The sequence below is a fragment of the Micromys minutus genome (assembly GCF_963924665.1).
Source record: "Micromys minutus genome assembly, chromosome: 9".
Taxonomy (NCBI): Eukaryota; Metazoa; Chordata; class Mammalia; order Rodentia; family Muridae; genus Micromys; species Micromys minutus.
The window spans coordinates 60,119,990-60,141,739 of NC_137978.1; the positions used below are offsets into that span (position 1 = coordinate 60,119,990).

The 21,750-nt window shown below is 48.0% G+C and overlaps 1 protein-coding gene across 1 annotated transcript; it reads left to right on the forward strand.

Annotated features, from left to right (window-relative positions):
- The first annotated feature begins 938 nt into the window (after positions 1-938).
- KIAA2013 lies at positions 939-6,665 on the forward strand. Its single transcript, XM_080921082.1, has 3 exons — positions 939-2,097; positions 3,956-4,809; positions 5,942-6,665. The coding sequence occupies exons 1-3, from the start codon at positions 1,065-1,067 to the stop codon at positions 5,957-5,959; spliced, it is 1,905 nt and encodes a 634-aa protein (XP_080777208.1). The 5' UTR covers positions 939-1,064; the 3' UTR covers positions 5,960-6,665.
- The last annotated feature ends 15,085 nt before the right edge of the window (positions 6,666-21,750 follow it).

Sequence of the window (21,750 nt, forward strand, 5' to 3'; positions counted from 1 at the left end):
ACACGAGAGAGATCCTGTCTCACAGATAAATAAACAAAACTAAAATAAAATAAAAACACAGGATGAACATTCTTCCAATGCGACGCTGGCTCACAACCTTTGCAAACAGTTTTCTGTCTGCTTACAGACCACTAGATGCCACCTCAAGTGACCGTTTAATAATTGTCAACTATGAATTTGCAACTGGCTGGTCTGGCTCTGGATTGCTCAGAATCCAGAGTGGAAACAATCCCCTACTGTCTGTTCCAGGACTCCAGCTAATTCCCTCGCGGCTTGCCCCGCCCCCCTTATGGATGCGGCAGGTCTTGTCAAAGTATGAGATCTTAATATTTCGTGTTATTCAATGAGTTAAAACTCAAGGTTGACATTAAGAAAACTACTTGGTGGGTCCCAAGATACAAGCAGTCCCGTGCTGGATTTACGTCTCCCTCTGGTGTACTTGCAGCCAAGCAGGTTTAAAACGTTGTCAACAAAATATTTTCTAGGAAATCGTCTTTCAGTAGCTACCCTTCCTCCTCCTCTCCCTTTCCTCCTCCCTCCACTCCATTCCTCCCTGTCTCTTTTTCTTCTTTCCTTCTTTTCATTTACCCCTATATCTTTTCTTCATTCCGTTCAAAATAGTTTACAGAAACAGTACGTTTTTATTTTTTAACTTCAGGGCTGTTGAAACCATCAGCAGCAAACGAGGCGCAACACATGTTGGGTTTGGCTTGCTCTCTGATTTTTTTTTTTTTTTCTCTTCTCTTTTTTTCTAACAAGCCATTTGGACTCTTGCCCACACTTTTCTTCGCCTCGCCCCTCCTAGCGCGTCCCAGCCACGCCCCCGAAGAGACTCCGCCTCCTTCCCTCAAATCCCGCCCCTGGACGCTTTTCCACCACGTCGTAAAAGACTCAGCGAAGCTTTACGACCGGAGGCGTTTGACGTCTAGGAGGCAACCGAGAAGAAGGAGGAAGCACTGAAGGTGGCTGCTGGGGCTGCTGCAGCGGGCGTCGAGGTGGGCGCGGCGACGCGGCCCCGGGAGTGAGCGGCGGCGGCCGGGCAGGAGGGCTGGGCGGCGGGCCCGATGTGGCTGCAGCAGCGCCTGAAGGGGCTGCCGGGGCTGCTGTCGAGCAGCTGGGCCCGCCGCCTCCTCTGCCTGCTCGGCCTCCTGCTGCTGCTCCTGTGGTTCGCGAGCTCCGGGGCGCGGCGGGCGGCGGGCGGCCTGCACCTGCCGTCCTGGGCCCGCAGCGAGCCGGGCGCCGCCGAGCCGTCCGCCTGCCTGGAGGCGGCCACCCGCTCGTGGCGCGGCCTGCGGGATCGCGGCGAGGCGGTGCCGCTGGGCCCTGGGGTGCCAGCTCTGGTGGCCAACGGCTTTCTGGCTCTGGACGCCGCCCACAACCGGCTGTGGGTGACGCCCGGAGAACGGGAGCCTGCCGTGACGCCGGACTTGGTGCCCTTCGTGCAGCTACGCCCGCTGAATGTGGTGGCTGAGGCTGGAGAGGCGGTGCTGCTGCTGCGGGAGGGCCTGCTGCGCCGAGTGCGCTGCCTGCAACTGGGGACCCCGGGCCCCGGCCCTGCCGCTGGTGTTCCGGGGCCCGCCTCAGCCTCGGGGCTTTCCGCTGGGTCAGGCCGAGACTGCGTGCTACTGCAGGAGGACTTCCTGGCACACCGAGGCCGACCCCACGTCTATCTGCAGCGCATCCAGCTCAACAATCCCACGGAGCGCGTGGCCGCGTTCCAGACTGTGGGGCCCACCGCGGGCCCAGCCCCCAAGTCCTTCACCAGCACTCTGGAGAAGGTCGGAGATCACCAGTTTCTCCTCTACTCGGGCCGGTCCACACCCCTTCAGTCGGGGCTGGTGCACTTGGTAGTGGTGGCCTCTAAGAAGTTAGTGAACAGGCTCCAGGTGGCTCCCAAGACACAACTGGACGAGACGGTGCTGTGGGTGGTGCATGTCTCTGGTCCCATCCACCCCCAGGTGCTCAAAAGCAAAGGAACCAAGGAGCTCAAGGCGCTGCAGGACTTAGCAAAGAAGGAAATGCTGGAGCTGTTGGAGATGCCGGCCTCGGAGCTGCTTCAGGATCACCAGTACCTCTGGGCCCAGCTTTTCAGTCCGGGTGAGGCCTTGGTGTGGGCTTGGTACATAGTCACCACTTGGCACCAGTGTGCATACGGTCCACTTTACAGTTGTCCCCCATACTCAGCTGTGGTCACACAGAGGGTTGCAACGTGGCCTTGATGTTCGAGGGTTGACTCTTCTTAACCACTTTGAAGCTATATGGTCTTGGCTCTGTGGTCTTAGAGTAAGCTTTATAGGGTTTTAATGAAGATTTGAGTGTAAAGGTTCAGTTTTATTGTCTGGTTTAGGCAAACGAGTTCTTGTCCAGGCAGTGCTTGCTTTAGCCTGGTTTGGGGGAGACAGGGACATGAACAGTTAAAGTGAGACAACTGGAAAGTGCTGTGAACACTGAATTGTGGAGCACTGGTGAGGTGTGTGTGGGCGAACCAGGGGAAGGCACTCCTCTGCTCCCTGGATGTAGAGCCACTTAGTCCTGAGTGGCAAGAAGCAGCCAGTCATGTGACCAGGAAGAGGGCAATCAGGCCTGGAGACTGCCCTAAGCTGGTTAAGCCTGGTGATGAATGTGCAGGAACTGGGTGGTGTGAACTTGAAGCCCTGAGGAAGGACAAGGAGTTTATTCTGAGCCGGGAAACTGGGAGCGAGCAGAGCATAGACTAAGGGGCAAATGGTAATAGACAGGGTAAGGGGTTCCTGGGGAGCCCAGGGAAGGAGGAGACATTCCAGTCCTGATACAGACATAGAAGTGGTGGGTCTTGGTATTTTTGGAGGGAGAACTGTTGGGCCATGGTTTGGCTGTGGGAAGTGAGACCTGGAGGGCAGCTCCCTGATTTGGGGTTGTAAACAGTTTGCACTAGGTCATTTGTCCCTGCCAGATAACCAGGTGGAGACGCTTGTGTCTAGAATCATTTTAATAGGAGGCTGTGTCGTTTAAAGCACAGTGCTGGACCAGGTTAGGTACAGTACTGCTTTTGGGCTATAATCTAGCATTCCAGGAGAGTGAGGCAGAAGGATGACTGAGTTCAAGGCCAGCCTCTGCTACATAGAGAGCCTGCCTCCAAGAAGAAGAAAAGAAGTGAATACAACCAAATATTAAGATAGCTGTAGAAGGAACAGGAGAAACAGCCCATTGGACAAGAGCACTTGCTGCTCTTCCATAGGATTCCCAACACCCACGTGGTGCCTCACAATGTACTCTGACTCCAGTTACAAGAGGTCAAAGTCCAAAGACTTGCATGTAAATGATGCATAGACACACATGTGTATATACATGCATAAGATAATTTTACAGTGTTAGAGCAATAGAAGAACCAGCCAGTATTGGCTACGACACAAACGACATCTGATTGGGAGTTCCAGACCATAGGATTCACACCAAGTCCTGATAAGTGTATGGTGCTCTTGGCTCTGGCAGGAGGTCACATACATCCCTATTAGATGTCCTATTAACTCTTCATTCCTGTGACAAAAGCAATTTGCTGAAGAAAATTTATTTTGGCTCAAAGGTGCAACTCATCATGGTGGGAATGACATGGTAGCAGAAGTAGGAGGTCATCTGCAAGTCAGGAAGTAGGGAGAGATGGATGCTGGGACCCAGCTACAGTCTTGGAACCCAGTCCATGGTATAGGACCCCCAACATCAGGTGGATCTTCCCACCTCAGTCTAATGTAGGAAATCTTATGCCCAGAGTGTGTTTCTCTGGTGATTTAAGTCCTACCACATTGAATCAAGATTGGCCTTCTCAGGAAGTACAGATTGCTCTACCATACCCAGGGCACCGAACCACCAATAAACCACTGTCTTTATTACTGACCTAAAGCTCCACCTTCTGTAGCCCTCACCTCTGTCCTCCTGCCTCCAGCCAGGCCTCCCTAATGCAGCCTTTGTGGTGTTCCAGGTGTGGAGATGAAGAGGATCACGGACGCTCACACGCCGTCTGGCCTGACTGTGAACCTGACCCTGTACTACATGCTCTCCTGCTCACCAGCCCCACTGCTTAGCCCCTCTCTGAGCCACAGGGAACGAGACCAGATGGAGGCCACACTCAACTATGAAGACCACTGCTTCAGTGGTCATGCCACCATGCACGCTGAGAACCTGTGGCCGGACCAGCTCTCCTCAGTGCAGCAGATCCTGCAGCTGGCTGACCTCTGGAAGTTGACCCTCCAGAAGCGGGGCTGCAAAGGGCTGGTGAAGGTTGGAGCTCCCGGCATCCTGCAAGGCATGGTGCTCAGTTTTGGTGGGCTACAGTTCACAGAAAACCACCTGCAGTTCCAGGCCGACCCTGAGGTGCTCCATAACAGCTATGCGCTCCATGGCATCCGCTACAAGAACGACCACATCAACCTGGCCGTGCTGCTGGACGCCGAGGGCAAGCCCTACCTGCACGTGTCTTTGGAGTCCCGAGGCCAACCTGTCAAGATCTATGCCTGTGAGGCAGGCTGCCTCCATGACCCCGTGGAGCTGACGTCAGAGCCTGGGGGCCACACCTTCTCTGTCATGGTGACACAGCCCATCACACCACTGTTGTATATCTCCACCGACCTCACACACCTACAGGACCTGCGGCACACGCTGCACCTTAAGGCCATCCTGGCCCACGATGAGCACATGGCCCAGCAGGATCCTGGCCTGCCCTTCCTCTTCTGGTTCAGTGTGGCCTCCCTCATCACCCTCTTCCACCTCTTCCTCTTTAAACTCATCTATAATGAGTATTGTGGGCCTGGAGCCAAGCCTCTCTTCAGGAGCAAGGTAGGTTACCTCAACTAAAGCCCCAAGCCATTTGTCCTGAAAGGGTAGCCTGGCCAGGGGACAGCCAAGACAGTAATGAGAAACCCTTTCAAGCCAGTGCCTATAGCTCTCAATATAATTTCCTTTATACCAGTGTCGAATGGCCATTTGACAGCAAGCTGGTTGTGGTAGTATACTCTTGTTATCCCAGCATTGAAGATGCTAAAGCAGGAAGGCTATGGGCCACATATCAAAAACATACTAAAAAATCAAAACCCATTGCTCTTAGAGGCAGGCCATCAGTGTGTTTGGGTAATACAGTTAATCTTGTCAGCCTGTAGCAGCAGGACAGCCAAGTCCTCCCTGGCCCTCCCCTCTTTCCATGCTATGGTGCTGCAGAGAGGTAGACAGCACTTCAGGAGCCCTGATCCCATGCAGGAGATAGGCCCGTCTTTTCCACCAAGAAGCTCTGTGGCATTTGGTTTCTGGTTCAAGGCCAGGCTTTCAGGGAAAGCAGTCCTTGATCCTCAGGAACAGGCAGCAGATGGAGGCAGGTCTGAGTTCCTTACGATGGGGGAACCAGTGGAGACTTGGGTCGGAAAGCAGTGTGGAGAAGGCCTTCCAAGTAGCCAGCTTTTGGCCAGCTATATAGAAAAGGTGGGTCCTGCAGCCTCTGGAGCCAGGAGGCTCTTCCCCTACTGGCCACTGACCTCCTTCCCTTGCTCTTGCTTGGCATGTATGCTCTTACATGTCCAACATACATTTGAGAGGACAGCTCAAACTGCCTCCCTGAGGAACTGCCCATGCCCCTCACTGCAGTGCCAGAGAGCCCCAGCCAACATGCTTTATCAACCCAAGGCCCGGGGCCAGGAGCTGTCTGGCCAGATCTAAGACATTATCCCTGCGGTCTGGTTCCCTGCCAGTGTGTATATTTGTCCATTTTGAGGTGGCCTCACGTAGTAGCCTAGGCTGGCCATGAATTTGCTATGTAGTAGAGGCTGCTATGACTCTGTCCTCTTGCCTCTACTTCCCAAGTGCTGGGATCATGGGGGATGTTCACCACTATGCGTGGCTTCCCCTCCCTCCCCCTAGCAGTTTCTGCAGCTTGCCTGTGGGTTGGTGGTAAACAGTGCTCTCTTGTTTCATTGATCAGGAAGATCCCAGTGTCTGAGTGAACCTCGAGTCCTGCTCTCGGCCACCGTTTGCACAAGACACCCAGCACTGAGCATCCTGCTGCCGCATGAACAGGGAGCCTTTGGAAGCACCAACCCTTTGTGCCTTGTGGGGGACAGTGACTCAGGAGCGCTTGTGGGTACAAGAGTTTGCACTGGAGGGGAAGGAGGGCCGAGGACTTGTAAGTTTTCCAGTCAATAAAACAAACCCATAGGGAGAATACTTGAAGTTGAGCGCACCCCCTCCACTTCCCCCATTTCTTCTATCCCAGGAAATAGAAGTAAATATCCTCTTTAAAGACTTGTTTAGGAGAAATTGCGTTCTTTTCCTAATTTAATGTGTTCTTTCTTGAATGGATTTCTAATTTATTTTTGTTGAAGTTTTGCTGGGTGGCTTTTCTTCCACCTTAATCAGAACTGTTGGTGACAGCAACCAATCCCTGCCACCTCCTTGGCACCCAGAGGTCCCACACAGTCTGAAGGCTGGGCCTGAGCCCCAGGTGGCCACCCTGCCTGGGGAAGGCATAGTTCCCTGCCCTAGGCTGGTTTGCACATTGCCTCTTTCTTACTTTGAGCCAGGGGGGTCTGTGCTTTTGAACTTTGGGTCTCTGGGAGAGGTGTTTAACTTTTTAGTGATGCTGGTTGTTGGGTTTTGAAATACCAAAGCTTTTTTGTTCTTTTTAAAATAAATATCTTTCAAACTTCCATGACTGGTTTGTTTGTGGTTTAAACCCTTGGGCACATTTATCACATTCCTCCATCACAGGATTTTTGGGGTGGTCTCCAGCGGTACACTCTACCTCAGCATGCTGCTTTCTCTTGTGACTGTCGGCTGTGCTGCTTCAGGGCCTGGAACATCTATCTCTTCTGCTCTGCTGCAGGCATCTCCCTTACCTGTCTGTCCTAAGGGTTCTGGACCCTCCGGTCCTGGATTTTTCTAGCTAGAGGGTAGAGGCAACCGGGCAGTTGGGAACTGTCTACTCCAGGGATCAAAAGGAACTGAAAGGGGAATAGCAGCCCCCTGCTGGGGTCTGTCACCTTTGGAGTTTGGTGACTCACCAGGAAGCCTGGCCTGATTTCCAAGGATTTGTGTGTTCAAGAGTAAACAAGGGGATAGGGCTGTGTTATGGGCAGCCCTGGTTCTTACTGCTTTAGTCCACAGCACTGGCTGTGTGTGATGTCAGGAGCCATCTAGGGAAGGCTTAGGCTAGCAGGTGGTCTTCCTGAAGGTGACCCATCTTTTTCATGGACTAAGATGGGTGAGCTCTGGGAGGCAAGGCCTCAAGAGCCTACAGCCCAGGATTGCTTCTTATGCCTTTCCTGTCATTAAATTAATATAACAATTCCTGGGCATTAGCCCACCCTAATAGACAGATTTCCTGCAGATCAGCAGAGATGTACTGTCTTGTAGTAATGCTATATAGATAAACAATATCTTAATTCCTAATATGGGTTTTATAGAATCCCTAAGTTTACACTGGTAATCATTGAACTTTTTATAGAAAGGGCTGCAATTGCTGGAGGGGTTGCTCAGTGGTTAGAGCACCAACTGCTCTTCCCAGCAACCACATGGAGTCTCTCAACCATCTATAATGGGATCCGATGGCCTCTTCTGGTGTGTCTGAAGACAGCTACTTATATACATAGAATAAATCTTTAAAAGAAAAAGAAAAGGGGATGGAGAGATGGTTCAGTGGATAAGAGCACCGACTGCTCTTCCAGAGGTCCTGAGTTCAAACCCCAGCAACCACATGGTGACTCACAACCATCTGTAATGGGATCCGATGCCCTCTTCTGGTGTGTCTGAAGATAGCTGCAGTGTGTTTATATATAATTAATAAGTAAATATAAGAAAAAAAGAAAAGAAAGGGCTGCAAGTAAGGTTCTGCAAGCCTTTTCAAGTCACAGGCTAGTAGCATTAAGATAAAAAGCAGTCATGTTATGGATTTACAATCAAAATTCCTTTCTGGGCTAGTTGTAAAACCATTATTTGATAACTAAAGGTAGTAAAGGGGAATAAATTATTGTAGGTGCAAGGTCAGAAGATAAAATATCGACTGGGACTTACCCATATAAAACTTCAGTACTACTGAATCTAGTGGCAGATAATGTTTAGTTAGATAACTAGTCTTAGTGGAAACACATGGAAACATCTCTGTTGCTACCTTTTTTTTTTAAGCCTTATTTAATATGTATACACCATTCTGTCTGCATGTATGCCTATCGGCCAGAAGAGGACACCAGATCCCATTGCAGATGGTTGTGAGCCACCATGTGGTTGCTGGGAATTGAACTCAGGACCTCTCAAAGAGCAGTCAGTGCTCTAACCACTGAACCACCTCTCCAGCCCTCTTTTGTTACTTCTTTGTTTTTTTTTTTTAAAGATTTATTTATTTATTTTATGTATATGAATATACTGTAGCTGTCTTCAGATAGCATCAGATCCCATTACAGATAGGCCATCTCTCCAGCCCCCCTTTTGTTACTTCTTAATGAAGGTTTAGTTACATAACTTGTCTTAATGGAAACACAGATAAACATCTCTGTTGCTGCTTCTCATTTCAATTTACGATTTGAGTTTATGTTTGAACTTGTGTAAAAAGAGACTTGGAATGCCATGTGACCTCTCTTAAAGTAGAGAAATGTAATGATGACATTAAACAAGCAGGAGAATAGAAGAGAAACAGTAGAAGCGAAATCGCAGCAGAAGAGACGGCAGAATATGGTGGAGCTGAGGAGAAAGAAAAGAGACAAAATAGAACAGCTGAGGAGAAAGGCAAGCCAGGAGAGAGCACAGCAGAGAAGCCGCAGAGCAGAACACAGCAGGCCGGCTTACTGAGGAAGGACGAGGCCTACTCCCTGCAGTCTTGGGTTTCTCCACTCAGCGATAGAAAGGAAGAAGCCTTTTCTTTCTGTGCTGTAAAGGCTGGAGCCTGTTTTTCATCCAGGACTGAGTTCTTTCTGTGCTGTCAGTGGGCCTTTGCCCCATCCACCAAATACCTATGCACGCGTCATAGAGATAGGTGTCTGTGTCAGTGTGTAAGTTGATGAGACAGGTTGTTGGGCACAACAAAAAGCCGAAAGTGAATGAGTGTAGGAGTGGTTCTGTGCACATCTGCTTGTGTGAGAATGCTTCATTCTGCAGCCTGACTCTTCCTAGTTCGATAAAAGTTCCTTGTGCAGAGCCTCTCTCTAGAGGGTAGAGGAAGGAACCCTGGCAATAAACCCTCTACTGAATCCCCCACAGATATACAGCAGTGTTAATTGCCTGAGAATTATATAGTTAGTTTCTAAAGTAAATAAGAATTTAAGTTTTCTAGCACTTAAGGAAGCACAAAACAGCAATAAAGAGTTGAGTTTTTATCACAGAATAGTAATTAAAAAGCCAGAGATCATCAGTCTTTGGGCCTGTGTCTGACACCGTGTCATGTTTCAACCCATTTCCAGGTCAGTGTGTGTGTGTGTGTGTGTGTGTGTGTGTGTGAGAGAGAGAGAGAGAGAGAGAGAGAGAGAGAGAGAGAGAGAAGAGAGAGGCCAGCTTGCTTCTTCAGAAGATAGGGGATGCTCAGTAATGGTGTCATACTGTGACAAGCCCTGCTGTTCTGTTGAACTGGAAGTTTCTAGTAGCTAGGAACAGCATGGAGGCCTGTAATCCCAGCCTTCGGGAATCAGTGGCAGAAAACGCAGGAGCTCCAAGTATTCCTGATGATACAGTGAGTCTGAGGCCTGTAAACTTTGTGACCTGCATTCAGCCCCACAATGGAAGGAGAGAATCAACTCCCAAAAGTTACCTTCTAACCCCCAAGTATATACTGTGGCCCATTCAAACCATCATACACATGTAATACACACTACAATTTTTTTTAAAAGATGTATTTATTTATTTTATATATAAATTCACTGTAGCTGTCTTCAGACACACCAGAAGAGGGCATCGGATCTCATTACAGATGGTTGTGAGCCACCATGAGGTTGCTGGGAATTGAACTCAGGGCCTCAGGAAGAGCAGTCAGTGCTCTTAACCACTGAACCATCTCTCCAGCCCACTACAAATCTTATATTGGCCTCAGATTAAACTAGTGCCTCTAAATTACAGGTAAGGAGACATATGCCTGGAACTGCAGCACTCTGAGGATGCAGATGCAGGAGATTGAAGCAAAGTTGAAGCCATTCTCTGCTACATAACAAGAGCCAGGAAGCATCAGGCCAGTCAGGGCTACAGAGCAAAGACACTGTATCAATGGCCCCACACGCAAAGTCCTTTACTAACTGTATTAGGTATTTTATATCAAGGTGGGAAGAGGTTGCTGGGAGGTTAAGATCTCAAGTGCAAGCCAGGTTCGGCAATGCACAGCTACAATCCTGGTACTCAGTGGTGAGGAGTGTGGACAGTGTTCAAGACCAGCTTGGGTTACATAGCAAGATAGTCTTGAAACTCAGTTGCAACCTGGTCTACATATTGAGTTCCAGGACAGCCAGGGCTACACAGAAAGACCTGTTTTCAGACAACAGAAAAGTCTCAATTAGCTGTGGATGGCAGGGCAGGGAGTGGAGAACGCCTTTGATCCCGGCACTTGGGAGGCAGAGGTGAGCCGACCTTTCAGTTAGAAGCCAACCTGGTCTACAGACTGAGTTGTAGGACAGTCGGGACTATACAGAGAAACCTTGTGGGCTGGGGGAACCGAACCCACAATTGTCTAGATAAGGAATTGAGTCTCAGACAATAAAAATTCATCTTTCTAGTGTCTGGCTGAAAACAAACTGGTTGGGCTCACTCTCTATCCCTCCTCCCCAGAGCACCCTCAATGGCTTTGGTGGGATGACTGACATAGTATCTGCAGTGTACCCTTAAACTGCCACCAAGGGAGCCACCCCTCTGAGGGGTCTCTGGGATTGGGTTTATTAGTGTATTGGGGGTAGGTGGGGTGGGTGGGTGTTTATATGTGTAGGTACATGCAGAAACCAGAAGAGGCATTGGCTGTCCCCTCCGTCACTCTTTACCTGTTGTCTCAGGCAGTGTCTCTTCCCAACCTTGGAACTTGCATCACATTAAAGCTAGAAGCCAGTGAGCCCCTGTCTCCACCACCCTCAGAGCTGGGGTAATCTGCTGCTTCCATGGACATGCAGTTTGCTGGGATCTGAAATCCAATCCTCACTGGCTACAAAGCAAGTGTTTAACCACCGAGCCTTCTCTCCAGCCCATATGCCTCCCCATCTTGCCGAAGGAGTGCTGGGATTCTAGACTGCATGTGATTTTAAATATTTTTATTCTTTTAAGTTATACCTGTATATACATACCAGTGTGTGGATGTATGCATGTAAGAGCAAGTGTTCTTGGTGTAAGGAAAAGATGATGTCCCGGGTTTCAGCACCAATGTTGGGGGAAGGATGAAGAGAGTGGGAGGCAAGGGAGATGCCTCTGTGGAGCCCATGTTGGGAATCCCTTCCACCTGAGGGACCAGCCACACGACGGTATAGTACAGAATAGAATTTATTCAGGTCATGGGAGAGTTAAGAGGGTGGTAGAGGCAGAGAGAGAGAGAGAGAGAGAGAGAGAGAGAGAGAGAGAGAGAGGAATAGAGTAGAGGCTGGCCATGAGCACGTAGAGGGAGAGGAGGGAAGGGAAGAGGAGGGGTAGGGGTGGGAGCAAGAGAGCCAGGAGGCAAGAGAGGCCAAGAGAGATAGGAGGGGGCAAGCAGCCCCTTTTATAGTGTCAGGTCACTGGGGTGGAGCATACCTGGCTACTGCCAGGTAATTGAGGGGTAGGGTTTACAGAATCCCAATATTTGGAGACCAAAGGCTCCTGAGACCTTGGAACTGAAGTTTCTACAATTATAACCCGATTCACATAGGTGCTGAGAATGAAACCTGGGTCTTTCGAAGCATATGCTTTCAACTGCTGAGCCATCTTCCCAGCCAATGAGACTTTTTTTTGAGATGATGTTTCTGTGTAGCACAGGCTTGCCTCCTACTCTTGCTGGTTGTTTCTGATCCCAGGATAGGACAGGAGAGATGGAAATCACCCCACCCCCATCTCAATCACTGTCACAGTTTTAGCCAATCGTCACAGTTCCCTGCAAAACCAAAGGAGGACAACGCTGCCCCCTCCCCCCATGCCCCAAAGCCACCTGGGAAATACTGAGACCAAAGGAAAAAGAGAGTGACTTGCCAAAGGTCGCAGAGAGGTCAGCAAGAAAGCATGGCCTGGGCTGGAAGACTGGCCCTCTCCCCTGCAGGCTCACATTAATGACTGTCTTGCTCTTCATGAGGAGCTCTATAAACCCTGACTCCTGGGTGCCTTAGGAGCCATGGGGATCAACTTGACCACTGGGGAGAGGGGATAGCAAACGGGGCGGGCAAGTGGCTGGGAAAGGAGGCTTTTGGAATAAAGCCTGAGGTCACTAGGCTGCATTCCCAGGGAGCTGTGTGTGGGAGGGCAGTGTGCTGGTGGAGTCGGGCATGGATCCCCCTTCCAGCCCTGTCATTAGATGACCTCATATACGTGACCAAGTGTGAGTTTAGCTTTTACAGTCTATCCCTGCCCCAGCCCCCATAAAATGGGCCTAATAGCATCTTCCCACATATAAGATTGGCAAGAAAGTGTTGCTGAATAAGTGACTGGAAGAATGGGTGTGCTCTGATGAATGTGCACCCACTGGGGTGATCGTGGTTACATACCATGGGGGTAGATCAGCACTTCCTTACTCCAAGTCCAAGCACAAACTCAGGAGTTCTGTGAACTCGGTCTGAAACCCATCTTTTTTGTATTAATTAATTTCAAACTGAAACTAACATTTCCTCCTAATATATATATTATAATGAATACATTTATAATATATACTTATATTATAAATATAATAAATTTCATATATATAAATTATATATACTTATTTATTATATATAAGTATATTGTAGCTGTCTTCAGACACACCAGAAGAGGGCATCGGATCCCATTACAGATGGTTGTGAACCACCATGTGGTTGCTGGGATTTGAACTCAGGACCTCTGGAAGAGCAGTCAGTGCTCTTAACCGCCGAGCCATCTCTCCAGCCCTATTCTTTATATTTTATTATCGCTTTAATTTTTTGATATTACAGGATCCTGTGTATACTAGCTTTGAACACACGAGCAAAAGGTGAGCTTGATGTAAACAATTATCTTACATTTTTTATTTAATGCATATGTACATGGAGCTGAATATATAGTTGAGCAACACATGTATGCTAAGGCCAGAAGAGGACATTAGATACCCCAGAGTTATAGCCAGCAGTTATAGCCAGCCCAGGGCTCTGTCCAAAGGAACCCGAGAAGTCCAACAGGTTTCTTGAATGTCAGGCAAGCACTCTGCCGACTGAGCTATGTAACCCCAGCCATAAATGGAAATACTTTTTTCTTGTTCTTTTTCTCTCCTCCCTTCTGTGGTGTTTTGAATGAGAATGCCCCCAGGGGCTCAGATGTTTGGAAACTGTCTGGTTGGTGATGTTATTTGGTTAGGTTTAGGAATAAGGGTGTGATAGGGAGGCAGTCTTTGAGAACTTAAGGCCTCACCCCAGTCCTCACTTTCTGCATGTAGTTTGAGATGCGAGCCCCCAGCTATTGCTCCAGCAGCCAAGTCCACTGCTTGCTGTCATGATTCCCTGACATGACAGAATTTTTTGGGGGGCGGGGGAGTGCTTGTTCTGAGACAGGGTTCTCTGTGTAACCCTAACTATCCTATCCTGGCTTTATAGACCAGGCTGCCTCCAAACTCATAGATTTAAATTTTATTTTATTTATACTAGGAATTCTTATATCTAAAGCAATCATTAGAATGAAGTGGATGCTTTTCACTCTATCTAGAATAGGCATCAGAATGAAGAGTTGTTTTCCAGAGTACTTTGACCTTACAGAAATCATTGTAGAAAACAGTGGTCATTTTCTGTTACCTGTCAAGTTGTCTTTCTGGGGGACCTTTACAGCCTTTGCATGACTTGGGTAACAGGACACTCCTGGCACACCTGGAACAGCCCACCAGTTTCAGGGATGTGGGGTTTTCCTTCAGGAAACATAGATTATGGGCTTTGGTATGAGGAACTTGTTTCACCAAAGACAAAAGAACTTTTGTAACAGCAATCAGTCAATTTGCTCTTGTGTGCCTGTTCCATGTTCAGTCGAAGGAGCCTGAACCTCCCTGCTCCCTGCAAGGCCATATTTCATCCTGTAGTGTCTCCTCCCATCAATCCCTAAAACACAAAAAACTGAAAAGTTTTAAATGTAAGTTTACTACAAATGATAAAGGCCCTTAGAGTTTTAAGGACTTATTATTATTCCAGTGTATAACCAATTTCTCTTGTTAGAAATGAAACTGGAAACTTTAAAAGGCTGTAAAGAGATTTAAAGACAAACTATTCCAACATTGTCTCATAGGAAGCATGTCCAACATATGGGGATAAGCCATTGTCCAGTGTCCAGCTTTGTACCCTAAAAGCCTGTCAAAAAGGAATGGATAGCATCCCACAGTAGGAGGAAGAAAAAACAAAACAACCTCTGTGTAGGCAAAAAAAAAAAAAAAAAAAAAGGACCCAGCACTTTAGAGATTTGGGCAGAAGTATAATGGTGTCCTGTAATACTCTAGGCCCTTCCTTACTCAGAGTGAAGGCAAGAAAATAAACTTATATTAATTCAGATTTTTGGTCACAGTAATTCCTCAGGTCACAAAATGCAAACTAATAGCTACTAAAAAGACATGTCTGAAAACTTAATTGCACCATTATTAGATGTATGGTAACATCTCTCTCACTTTACCATGACAACCCCCACACCTGCAGTATGAATGAACATTGCACTCACTGAGGTTCCAAGAACTGGCTGCTTGGGCTGTGCAATGAAAGTACCACATACCACATACCACAGTGTCACTGTGAGTTGCAAAACCAAAAACTTTTTATAGGATTAAATTTAAAAGTGTCAATTTTTCTAACCTAACTAGCTCCCAAGTAATTGACACAGAGACTCATTGATGTTTTCAATAAGCGTTAATCACAATAACTGAGCAAAACTTTTAAAAAAGATTTATTTATTTATTTATTTATTTATTTATTTATTATAAGTACACTGTAGCTGTTTTCAGACATACCAGAAGAGGGCATCAGATCCCTGTATAGATGGTTGTGAGCCACCATGTGGTTGCTCAGGACCTCTGGAAGAGCAGCCAGTGTTCTTAACCACTGAGCCATCTCTCCAGGCTCTGAACAGTTATTTTATAGGAGAACAATTATACTGACAGTGGAAAGAAACGGGGAGATAGGAAGATATGGAGACCAGAGAGCCCACGTCAGAGTTGAAAGAGCTGAGAGCTTAGAGGAGAAGAGGACCAACTAGAGAGTGTGACACTCCCAGGTCCTCAGATACTATGTTGTTGTAATTATTGGGGAGGAAGGAGATACCTAACACCATACCTCACAGTTCTCTTCTCTTCCATAGGCGTTACTTTACTCTGTTCCCTCATGAGATCCTGCCAGATGTGGGCCACTGCAGTGACTGACACTTGTTAACCTCAACGGGAGAGGCAAGGGGTGGGAGAGAAAAGGGACAATTTTCCAGAAGCAGTTGGGAATAAAAGTCAGGAATTCTGAAATGTTGTGAGGGTGGGAATAGATCAATCTCTTTAAAAATAATACAGTGGAATTCAGAGTCTGAGCATAAGACCTGGGGGTGCACAGTGATCAAATGGGCCATCCTGTAGGACCAGAGGAGTGGCATCTACCTTGAATCTAGTGCTTGGGAGGTAGTAGCAGGGAGATCTGTGAATTAGACGTCAGCCCAGTAAAACAAAAGACAAAACCCAAACAAAACAGCCTTTGATGTGACCTCAAAGACATGTCCAGAATGCATTAGAGACAGTTTTATGGGGTAGAAGGCAGTATGTAAATATGCAAGTACAGAAGCCAAGGGCAGAGATGCTGTGCCCACTGAGCCACTGAAACAAATCCTTCCAAGAGGGTAGGGTGTGGTTCTCCCAGAGCTGGGAGCTGAGCATCATTGTGATTTTCAGAACCATGGACAGGGCTGGTCTCCCATCCAGAGCATCCCCCAAATTGTCCTCATCTGGAGCATGCAAGTCACACTAAGCCTCAGCCACTATACATGAGCTACACCAGGCTCATAAGCCACACTGGGGAACTGCCAAGGCGAGTCCGTGGCTGCACATGCAATGATGCAGCTCCCAGAGAGGAGCGTCTCAAAGGCTCATGGGTTCTCAGTAACCCTGGGTCAGTCTGACTTCTGTTTCTATTCAGGATGGGGATTACTAGGTACCCAATAAGGGTCACTTACTGATTCCAGAAGTAAATCCCTAACATTGACTCCACTGTGACTCCTGGAGCACCACAGAATCTCCACTTTTATGGACTTCCTCTTTTCCAGTGGAAATGAAACTAGAAAAACATTCTGGATCCTTGAGAGCAAGCACTCCAGTGTCTAAAGGACAGCCTGGTGTGCTGCAGGTGACCAGTCCAAGTCTACACTCTGTCCCTTCCAGGGCACCCAGTGATTGGTCAGCAAGTCGGGATAGGTGGCCAGGGAAGCCCAGGAGGGAGGGCTAGGAGCTGCCACTATGAAACAAACTAAAGGTGAAGAGGTATAGAAGCTGCCTTTGACATTGAGGAAGAGAAGTAAGCATAGTCACATTACTGTAAGACACATCCCAATCCTGGGTTGTGGTCAGGAAGGGGTGGTACCATTTCTAGTAAGAATCACAGTTAAGTGTGGCTTAAGCACAAAGAGGCTATTTCAGCCCCTGCTCCTGAAAAATGCTATGCAATTCCAGACATAGCTGGATCCAAGGTTTCACATGCTACCGTTGGGAGTCCATTTATCTCCACCTTAGAGATACGCTTCCATTTTACAGGTTCCTCCACAACAGAAGAAAATGGCTTCGAGAGAGCCTTTGATCCCACATATACAGAAGTAAGGAAACATATATTGCTATGGTATAGATAGGAGCCACGTATTTAAACCACAGAGACAGGAGCTGGAATGGAGGGGTGGTTTCCTTGGAGGAAAAGTATAGTTTTCTTTTTTAATGATTTATTTTTATTTTATCGATATTAGTGATGTGTGCATGAATGTGTGTGTTTTGAGATGGGGCTTTTCTGTGTAGCCCTGGTTGTCCTGTAACTCACTTAATAGACCAGGCTGGCCTTGAACTCACAGAGATCTCTAGGCTAATATTTTTCAAATGATGATCAGTAAAGATTTCAAGGTGAACCGACACACAGTGCCATCCACCCTCTGCTGGGTTATATTTCTACCTTTTCCAATATCAAGTCTTCTCTCGAGCATCTGCTCTAGCAAAACATCGCAGGCCCTCTTTTCTCAGGAAGCTTCTAGAAAAATCACTATAGTGGTAAATATTAAGTAGAGATAAGCTTTTACCTCACGCTAGTGCCGGCTCCTGTAGAGCCACATGGCACTGCAGGGCATCTTTATCTTGGCGGCTCCACACCACCTCTAAGAACTCAGTCACCAGCTTCTTTTGACCCAGGCGCAATCCACACTACCTGCCCCGGCTGCTTCTGTCCTGGGTCGTACAGCGTGTTGTCTTCACACACATTCCCTTGGTGTGTTGTTGCCAAACCTTGCACACACACATCACAACTTTGTGGCAGGCTTTGTGCGTCCCACCACTTTGAACTCAATTAAGTTGCCACATTAGAACACACCAAAATACTCTGATACAATTGGTACAATATAATTTGCCTACCTAAATAAATCAAACGATCCTATACAATCCCATTCCTTATAAAATATTCATAACAACCTTATTCATATAGAGATGCACCGAGAGAAACATCGAAGTCGGCTTCCATGTTGCCTCTTCCAGAATCTCCGTTTCTCCTCCTCTTCCGCTTTACCAAAACTTTGTTCCCACCCACTCGCTACTGTCCAATCATGTATCGCCTTGACATCAACCTACAAAGCGCCATGTGCCTGTTCTCAGCAAAACATTCACTCTTAAGACAGTTTTTAAAAAAGTCACATGATACAACTGAGTTTCCAAAGAAAGCAGAAATTTCCACTTCAGAGATCCACCTGTCTCTGCCTCCCCATGATGGTAGTAAAGGTATGTGCCGCTGCCACCAGGCATGTATGTCTTGCCGGCATATATATCTATGCATCACATACATGTCTGATTGTCTTAGTCAAGGTTTCTATTCCTGCACAAACATCATGACCAAGAAGCAAGTTGGGGAGGAAAGGGTTTATTCAGCTCACACTTCCACATTGCTGTTCATCACCAAAGGAAGTCAGGACTGGAACCCAAGCAGGTCAGGAAGCAGGAGCTGATGCAGAGGCCATGGAGGGATGTTACTTACTGACTTGCTTCTTCTGGCTTGCTCAGCCTGCTTTCTTATAGAACCCAGATCTACCAGCTCAGGGATGGCACCACCCACAATGGGCTGGATCAGGAATGGCACCACCCACAATGGGCTGGGCCCTCCCCCCTTGATCACTAGTTAAGAAAACTCCTTACAGCTGGATCTCATGGAGGCATTTCCTCAAGGGAGGCTCCTTTCTCTGTGATAACTCCAGCTTGTGTCAAGTTGACACAAAACCAGCCAGTACACTGATATCTGAGGCCTGATATCTGCAGAGTCCAGAAGAGGGTGTCAGATCTCAGAACTGGGGTTATGGATGGTTGTAAGCCATAATGGGGGTGCAGGGAATTGAACCCGGATCTTCTGTAGGAAGCAGAAGTCCTCATGTCACGTGAAACAAGGAAGTTGTACTTGGTGGTCTCCAGTTCCAGGGTATGTTTGTTAGTTGCTCACTGAACTAACTTGCCACAACCTAGAGTCGCTTGGGGAAAGATTCTCGGTGAGTGACTGTCTAGATCAGGTTGACCTGTGGGTGTGTCTGCAGGGGACAGTCTTCACTGCCTGAACCGGTGCAGGAACACAGAGCTTGGAAATGGTGGCAGATTCCATGGGTTGAGGCCCTGGGTTGTATGTAGAGAGGAAAGGACCTGAAGGGAGCTGAGGATACAGGCCTTCATTTCTCTCTGCTCTTGTCTATGGGTGTGATGGGACAAGCTGGTTCACCTTTCTTGACATTTCTAACATTGGGCTGCAAGCTGGAACTGTCATCAGCTAAGACTAGCCCTTTTTCTACCAACGTGCTTTTTGTCAGTTTGTTGTTGTTTTTCACTGTAACAAAAATGAAGCTAGGACACAGGCTTCCCACGTGCCAGCTAAACTCTCTACCAACTGAACTGTATCCTCGGCCTCTGATATTTTTTTATAATAAAATGTATGTGGGGCTGGAGAGATGGCTCAGAAGTTAAAAACACTGACTCCTCTTTCAGAGGTCCTGAGTTCAATTCCCAGCAACCACATGGTGGCTCACAGCCATGTGTAATGGGATCTGATGCCCTCTTCTGGTGTGTCTGAAGTGTACATATATACACACACATTTTTAAAAAGTCTACGGATGCAGATGATTGTAGCACATGGCCTGTCATGATCCCTGTACAGACTTAGCCCAGTAAATTTACTGACATACTTAAAACAAGTCATGTGATCTAAGTTGTATAGACTTCCACCAATGATTTAATTTTTTGCATTTATTTATTTTATATGTATGTATGTCTTGCCTTCATGTATGTCTGTACCTGGTGTCCTCAGAGGCCAGAAGAACATGTCAAATCCCTTGGGGCTGGAGTTAGAGACAGTGATGAGCCACCATGTGGGTGCTGGGAATTGAACTCAGGACCTCTGGAAGAACAGCCAGTGCTCTTAACTACCACATGGCGGTTTACAACTGTCCATAGCTCCGGTTCTAGGAACTCCATCCACCCATCTATCCATGCACCCATCCATCCACCCACCCACCCACCCATCCATCCATCCATCCATCCACCCATCCATCCATCCATCCATCCATCCATCCATCTATCCATCCATCCACCTATCCATCCATTGATCCACTCACCCACCCATCCATCCATCCATCCATCCATCCACCCACCCATCCATGCACCCATCCATCCACCCACCCACCCATCCACCCATCCATCCACCCACCCACCCACCCACCCATCCATCCATCCATCCATCCATCCATCCATCCATCCACCTATCCATCCATTGATCCACCCACCCATCCATCCATCCATCCATCCATCCATCCATCCATCCACCCACCCATCCATCCATCCATCTGTTCATCCTTCCGTCCATCCACCCACCCACCCACTCACTCAGGTCTCCAACCATGCCTTCATCCACCCACCCATCCTTGTAAGGTCAGGCTCAGGCTTTGAGCTTTCCAGCTTCACATTCCCAAGGTTACTAAAAGAAGGATGCTTATGCCTACTTATAGTCCAATATAGACCTCTAGAGATGCCCCTAATCCCTGCCTTATCCTTACTCAAATCTCCAGTCTCACAAGACATCCTTGGGATGTCCCCTATAGAATGTTGCTACCCTATCTCCAGCAGGTGGCGCCAAAGGCCTTTTCTTACCTTGATGACATGACCAGTTCCCTGGGGGATGACACTGAACAGATGGCCCGCAGCTTCCTGGGTATGTGGAAGTGAGATCCTGCCCCAGCCCATGGCCAAGTGGGCAAAGGCTGTGTGTTTGGTTCCACTGAGCTTCTTTTGGGAGTTACATTAAGGGGTCCATTTGTCTCCTAGAGTCTGCAGCAAAGCCAGCTTGCTGTCCAGGAATGGAGGGATCTGATTGGATGCCTCTGGGCTGTCCTTCCTCTGTGGGAAGTCCCATGTATCAGGACCCTAGGCGTAGTGGTGAGACTGTGGTTTAGAGGGTTAGGATGCTCATGGATGGGGTGAGGGGCCACGGGAAGCTTGTGAATGAGGAATGATCTCAGAGGCAGGCAGTCTCAGCTTGGACATTGGAATCCGCCCGTCATTGTCACCTGCTGGCCATTCCTTTCTGCATTCCACAGTGACCCTGAAGGGTGGGGACCATCTGCAGAGCTACAGAGATGTTTGTCAGGATCCCCATCAACATCTCAGAAACTTAATCTCCACTCTGAGCTTTTGTGAGGATGCTGCGAGCGGGAACAGGGATGATGGGCGTAGGTCAGCACTCCTGGGAAAAGTTGGTCTTGGTGCTCTTGGTGGACCTGCTCCTCTCCCCACCGCAGAGCTTTGGCATGGTAGACAGGAAAGAACACCCACTTGGGAATAAAAGGCATCCTAGCTTGAGTCTCAACTCCACTGATACTGCATGACACTTTACAAGTGCTTCAGTTAGCGGGGCCTCGGGTTTTCTAGTCTGCTTAGACGGATTCCGTCTAGTCAGATGGCTGAGGCTGGCCCACACGGTCAGAGTGACAGATAAGGCAATACGATTTCTTGGAGGGATAAGGGAGCCGTCTCCTGGTAACTAGGCTGCTCTCAAACTTCCTGTGTAGTTGAGAATAACCTTGAGCTTCTGGTCCTCCTGTTCCCACCTATTAAGTCGTGGGTTACAAGTTTGCACCACCATGTTTGGTTTATATAGAGTTGAGAACTAAACCTGTGTAGTCATGTATGGTAGGTGAGAACTCTATCCCAAGCCCAAGATAATGTACTTAAAAAAAAAAAAAAAAAGAAAGAAAGAAAAAGGAAGATTACACACACACACACACACACACACAGAGTCGCTGTCTTTCTTCAGACCCACCAGAAGAGGGCATCAGATCCCATTACAGATGGTTGTGAGCCACCATATGGTGGCTGGGATTTGAACTCAGGACCTCTGGAAGAGCAGCCAGTGCTCTAACCACTGAGCCATCTCTCCA